The sequence below is a fragment of the Henckelia pumila genome, chromosome 2 (genome assembly GCF_033568475.1).
Source record: "Henckelia pumila isolate YLH828 chromosome 2, ASM3356847v2, whole genome shotgun sequence".
Lineage (NCBI taxonomy): Eukaryota > Viridiplantae > Streptophyta > Magnoliopsida > Lamiales > Gesneriaceae > Henckelia > Henckelia pumila.
The window spans coordinates 67,486,807-67,493,972 of NC_133121.1; the positions used below are offsets into that span (position 1 = coordinate 67,486,807).

The 7,166-nt window shown below is 38.0% G+C and overlaps 1 protein-coding gene across 1 annotated transcript; it reads left to right on the plus strand.

Annotated features, from left to right (window-relative positions):
• Nucleotides 1-296: 296 nt before the first annotated feature.
• On the plus strand, nt 297-1,853 carry LOC140877709 (uncharacterized). The gene is made up of 3 exons (XM_073281265.1): nt 297-821; nt 870-1,064; nt 1,230-1,853. Exons 1-3 carry the CDS (start codon nt 297-299, stop codon nt 1,851-1,853), a joined length of 1,344 nt encoding a protein of 447 aa, XP_073137366.1.
• Nucleotides 1,854-7,166: the final 5,313 nt, after the last annotated feature.

Below are 7,166 nucleotides of genomic sequence, written 5' to 3' on the forward strand. Positions count from 1 at the left end.
GGTTCAAGAAGCTTTGCGCTAGCTGTCCGCAACATCAGATAAGTGAAAACCAATTAATTCAATTGTGCTATGAAGGTTTATTGTCTCATGACGGGAATATGCTGCTGGATGCGGCCAGTGGAGGAGTTTTCGTGGACAAAACTCCTGTCAAAGCAAGGAATCTGATAGAGAACATGGCCGCCAATTCTCAACAATTTTGAACCTTCAGGAGTGATCCAACACCCGGAAGGAATACTGAGGTAAATGTTTCTTCCCTTGAATAGCAACTGATTGATCTGACGTCTCTTGTGCGTCAAATGGCTGTAAGGAATGGACAAAATATGAAGGTTTGTGGAATTTTCACTGCAAGGGGACATGCGACTGACATGTGTCCCATACTTCAAGAGGGATCGGCTGAGCAAGTCAATGTAGCAGGAGGATTTCCCGGACCGCCACAATGGAAGTATGACCCATACTCCAACACATACAATCCTGGTTGGAAGGATCATCCAAACCTGAGATATTTGAACCCGCAAGCAATTCAAGCACCACCGCACAATCTAGCTTATAGGCCGCCATACCCCCAACAACCACAGCATCCTCAAGTCCCCACGCCTGGTGAGTTTCTAGAAAACATTGTTAAGGATCTTGCTACTAATACTTCCGCTTTTCAACAGAAAACTCGAGCAAGTATCCAACAGTTGAACACTCAAATGGGGCAGTTGGCAACCGCAGTGAACAGGTTGGAGGCACTGAATTCGAACATCTTACCATCACAGACTGTGGTGAATCCGAGGGAGAATGTGAGTGCAATCACCTTGAGGAGTGGAAAGGAGTTGAAGGTTAATGAAGATGTGGTGAAAGAACCAGTATAGAACAAAGATGATCAGGAATCCAAGGTAGAGGAGGAAGACACAATTCAAGAAGTACCTAGAGGTAAGTTCCCTGCTTTTTCCGAGTATAGACATGTAGCCCCTTTTCCCTTAGCATTGAAAGAGTCTAGGAAAGATGATGGAATTAAGCAGTTGTATGAAGTGTTTCGTAGATGCGAGCTAAATATCCCTTTGTTAGATGCTATTAAACAAGTACCTCGTTATTCTAAAATTTTAAAAGAATTGTGTACTGTGAAGAGAAAACAAAAGTTAAAGGGATGTCAGAAAGTTGAATTGGGAGAACAGGTCTCTGCTGTAATTCAAAGAAAGGTACCTACAAAATGCAAGGATCCAGGTATGTTCTCAATTCCTTGCAAGATAGGAGATGTTCAGCTTGATACGACCATGTTAGATTTAGGAGCGTCGATCAATGTCATGTCATATTCTGTGTATGCTTCCTTAAAACTAGGGCCTTTGACTGAAACTAGAATTGTTATTCAAATGGCTGATAAATCTACAATTTTTCCAAGAGGAGTGCTAGAAGATGTTCTTGTGCAAGTTGACAATTTGGTCTTTTTTGCTGATTTCTATGTGCTTGATATGAAAAATAATGATTTGAATAATCCAATTTTACTAGGAAGACCATTTTTGAAAACTTCAAAATTTGTTATAGATGTGAACAATGGCACTCTCACAATGGAGTTTGATAGGGAGGTTGTTAAGTTTCATATTTTTGATACCCTGCAAATTCCTGATTGTGAAAGTGTTGTTAATAATCTTGATGTCATTAATAACTTGTCGCAAGAACACAAGAAGGTTGTGAATGGGAATAAAGTTAAGAAGGTTATTGCAAAACCTATGGAGAATTTTACTACTGAAAGTGTTCGTTCTGAACTGCAGGCACCCAAGAAATCCAAGAAGAAGAAGCAAAGACCAAAAATCTCTACAAAACTGCGCAAGTGGGTGAAGGTGGACAAGGGAACTAGATATGAACCACCTTGATGAACTGAAGTATGCAGTCGAGCTATAGACTGACTGTAAATTTAGCGCTCACTGGGAGACAACCCAGTGTTTTTTTTTCTTTTTTTTTCTTTAGTTTAGTTTTTATCTTTCATTTTGTTTTTGCGTTTATTTTTTTTTTTCAGAAACCGAATGCCGCCACCTCCGCAGTCAAAGTTTCAATATGATTCTTTCGTGATGTTGTCAGACGTTGAAGAGGACAGTGCCAACACTTAAACCAGGGGAGTTTCGTTTTACATTTTTTTCATTGCATTGTGTTGGGTTGTTTGTTTGTGTTTTGTGTTTTGACGCATTGAGGGAAATGCTTCAATTAAGTGTGGAGGGATGTATTCATATTGTTGCATTTGTGTTTTTTTTGTTATTGCATTCATTTTGTTTTTTGTTTGTGTCGTATGCATGAGTTGAGGATGAGATTGTTAGCCTATGACGAGGTAGTTGAAAAATAATAAAATTTTTGAAAAATTTTACTCTTGATTGGATTTGAGAAACCGTAGGTTGTTTGTTGAATATTCCAAGCACGCCTGTTTAACCAGTGAGTTATAGCGATGTATTTGATATTGTGAATGTATATTTGACCATTGCACGACATTAGGTGTTTGTGGAACTTGACGGTTCTTAAGTCTTGATAATCTTATTGATAGAGCATTCACTCTCTTGGTTTTTTTTGGAACATGCTTTTGAGCAATCGACTCCATCCGGGTTTCGAGCGAGATGTTTGAAATCCTATTCATCTTGTTTGTGGCTAAGTCTGCGGGAAAAAATAATAAAATGGGGTTAAGCCTTGAAAAAAAAAATCTAGTAAGGCATCAGTTCCATCCAGGCTATAGACGAGGGGATTGAAATTCGAATCCTATCTAGTTATAGCTAAGATTGCGGGTAATTATTGGGACTGTCAAAAGATCTAGATAATTGGTGCGTATTTTTCTTGAGAAAGTTTATGTTTTGTTGATGGATTGTTGGGAGGAGAGTTCTTGATTTTGAGGCTTGCACTGAATTGTTTTAGGTAGGCGAACAGTCTTGAAACTTTGTCTTTTGAAGTTGCATGTAGCTGGGGTAACATGACACACACACACATTCGCATTCGACTGAAGATGTATCATTGATGATTGAGAGTAGCTATTAACTTGTTTTAGATGACAGTGGTTTTCTCTGAGGCTATGTTGTGTATGGTCATTCATGTTTGTGTATCTGTTTTGTTTCATTTTGTTTTGCATGACTTACTCAAGGGCGAGTAAGGAGTAAGTGTGGGGGAGTTTGATAGTTATGTTTTTATTGCATTTGTTAGTGTCATTTTGCTGTTGTTTTGCATTTGTTTACGTGTCTTATTTATGTATTTTGTTTGTATTTCATTTTCCGTGTTTGCATGATTGGTTTCCCGGTTTTGTGGTTAGGTTGTACATTTTGGCGGATACATGGAAGGAATCTTTGAAGCAATGGAAAAGCTGGAATTTCTGAAGAATTTTTGGCCGCTCGATCTGCAGGAGTTTACTGATCGAGCGGAGCAAGTTTTGCGAAGACAGTAGGCTCGGATATTTTTTGGCCGCTCGATCTGCAGAAGTTCACCGATCGACCTGTGCGCATGTTTTGAAGCCCGTAGCTTGATTATTTTGGCTCGCTCAATCAGCCAATGTTTACCGATCGAGCGAGCGGGTCTGTTCGGGAAGGATTTTGTAATTTTGGAAACTATTTTATTTTGGACTCTAGACTTTATTAGACTTTTAATTCCGTTTTTCGAGGATTATTATCAGACTTGGGGAGATCTCTAAGGCGGCTAGGTTTTGTTCTTTCAATTTTCTCTCTAGTTTTCTCTCTTCTTTGAATTTTTATTGATTTGGTGATGAATCGTTGTAACTAAACCTTTTATACTTGGTTGAGGGAGATGAAACCTTGATATATTTTATTCATGAGATTCGATTCATAGTGTTTAATTCTTGTTAAGTATCAATATTTGATCTAGTTTATTTCATGTTTGTATGCGAGATTTTAGGATTGGCCATCGTAGGATTTTGTTTTGCAAACTATAGCTAAATTAGAATTCAAATCCGTAATTGTTTGAATTAAATAATTTGCGAAGCAATTACGTTTGATATTTTCTGCATTTGAATTTATTAAATTGTAGGGTTAATTATTGAATAGGCTAAATACAACCGCTGGTGTTTGTGTTGTCTAGATTCGTCAGTTTTACTAGTTTGAATGCTACCATGGATTTAAATCTGATCGCTGGTATTGGGTTAATTTATGGGGTAAGGTTTAATTTAGAATGATGTTTTATAATTAGCTAAAATTAAGGTAAAACAGGAATTTGATTTTCAATGATGAATATTTAATATGATTAATTATTTTTAGGGAATCGATGATTGAATGAATGAATATCAAGGGTGTAGTCGACTGATACCAAGTCTCGTCTCATTGATTTCTCCAGTTGAATTTTTATTCTTGCATGATAGTGATAATATTAAATTTTTAATTGCTTAAATTTCTAGTAGTTAATCTCAATCTCAAACCCCCTTTTATTTATTTCCAGTATTTTTAATAATGCAAATAAATTTCATCTTCCTCGTGGGAACGATCCCTACTCTCACTACTACATAATTTATTTATCTGATTGGAGTCAGGTAACTTGGGCGCGACACGACTGAGCGCTACCAGAAAGCCAAAAGAAAGAAACTGCCTGGTTTATTGCATAGCTTATCAGTCCCTGAATGGAAATGGGATCATATTTCCATGGACTTCGTTACGAAGTTACCTCGGTCTTCTATAGTTTGCGATGTTATCTAGGTGATTATTGACAGATTGACGAAATCAGTGTGTTTTATTCCTTATCGTATGACGTATAGACATGACCAGATGGCAGAAATTTATATCTGAGAAGTAGTCAGATCGCATGGAGTGCCGAAGTCTATTGTATCAGATCGTGATTCTCGATTTACATCACACTTCTGGCACAGTGTGCAGAGTGCTTTAGGTACTCAACTACACCTGAGCACAGCTTATCATCCACATATAGACGGACAGTTTGAGCGTACCATACAGACCTTAAAGGATATGTTAAGAGCTGTAGTGCTTAATTTTGGCACTAGTTGGCAAGATTCACTGTCACTTTGTGAATTCTCGTACAACAACAGCTATCAAACGAGTATTGAAATGGCTCCATTTGAAGCTTTGTACGGTAAAAAGTGTCGATCTCCTCTTTACTGGGATGATATTTCAGAGGTACCTGACATGGGGCCTGACATGATTCAAGATATGACTGAAAAAGTGAAGATTATTCAGAAAAGGATGAAGACAGCTCAGGACAGACAAACTAAGTATGCAAATGTTCGACGTCGACCTTTGTCTTTTGATCAGGGGGATCGGGTGTTTCTAAAGATTTTTCTGTTCAGAGGCATTGTACGATTTGGCAAGCCAGGGAAGTTGTCTCCATGCTATATTGGTCCTTATGAAATTATTGAGAAGATAGGCAATCTTGCCTATCGATTAGCTCTTCCTTCGTCTTTATATGGAATACATGATGTTTTTCATGTATCGATGCTTCGAAAATATCTTGCTGATGAATCTCATGTATTGCAATCTGATGAGGCTGTACTCGACGAAACCTTGAGCTATTTTGAAAAGCCAATTCAAATTCTTGATCGTAAGGAGAAGCAAATTCGAACGAAGATTATTCCGCTTGTGAAAGTACAGTGGAGTCGTCATGGTATTGAAGAAGCTACTTGGGAGACTGAATCGGACATGAGACAACGATTTCCAGAGATGTTTCAATTATTTGAGTTTCTTCTTCAGTATTTCTGTTATCTGTTTTATATTATGTACTGATAATACTTGAGATTTCGAGGACAAAATCGTATTTTAGCGGGGGAGAATTGTAACGCCCGAAATTATTTGATTTTGATCCGAGAATATTTAATTTGGGAATATTTGGAGTTTTGATTTAAATTCTAATATTCTTAAATTATTTAGGATTGAAATTGAATTAAATTGTTGGCCGAGGACTGAATTGCAAATTATGAAGACTTGAGGGGCCAAAGTGCAATTTTCAAATTTTTACTTGGACACTTGTCTTGAATATGAGTTTGAACGTGTATCGAGAATATATCTTCAGTAAGAATTTTACTTTTTGCAGCAAGGAATCGAGAACCCCTTTCCCAAGTGCAATTCCTCATATTCAATCTTGAATAACTTTTGATCTGTTCATCCGAATTAAATTCCGAAGATAGTTTTGGAATCCTCGCGAGAAGGGCTATCCATTGATGTAAGTATTATCTTGATTAAGATGATTTTTAAATTGTCATATGGGGCAGCCATCAGATTTGATTATGAATTGATGTTGTTGAGCTTCTATGCCTTGTTATATCGAAGTCGGATCGAAGAACAGATGTCGTATCAGTTTCTAATGAATTTCCAGCAATTATGTCGAAATTCATACCTTATGTTTATGCTGGTTTTGATTGATATACAGCTGATATATGATGTATATGATTGTTAAACTTGATATAGTTGAGTTTTGGATTGCCGAATTTACGCCGTTACGCCGCTGAACTTGTGATTTGAGGCTGTTTTGTTATTTTGTATTGAGTTGTGATCTTGGTGAGTCCTAGCTGATGTTTGTAAGCTTTCTACACTTCATTTCAGATTGTGTTTGAATGCCATCGAGCTCGAGAACGTCAACTTTGAACCGGTAGTGATTTGAAGCAAGGTTTGAAGTTATTCGACAATGGAGTTTGATTGGTTTTGAATATAGATTTTGATACAAGTCTTATGGTTGTTATGTGAGACCCCATTTCTAATCTTATAATCTCGAATAGTTAACCACAATAGAACACTGAGAGCCGAGGACTCGAATCACAAATTTTTTTTTTATAAAAGCCTCGCGCTCGCGTGAGCTATCGCCTCACGCGCACAGATTACGCGGCCAGAGGCCTCGCAGGAAGCTCGCGCCCACGCGAGGGTAAGTGCTCGCGCGCGCACAGGAAAAACAACCCGAGCCCTCCAGGCTTCTTGCGCGCGCACAGGCCAATCAGGCAGAAAAAAAAAACAGGGTTCCTGAAAATCAAACAAGGCCATCTCCAATCAATTCAAAACCCAAGAACACATACATATCAATATTTAGAACATACAATATACTAAGTTCTGCCCAAAGTACAATAGTAAGTTCGACGATAGGGTTCGTTCGACTAATCAAAATAATACAAGTCCAAAAGGCACAACCCTACGACACATGGTGTCTCACTTCTATCATTCTCACCCCGAACTAACCCAGATGACTCGGTCCGGCTCCTGATCCTCCTGTTGTCA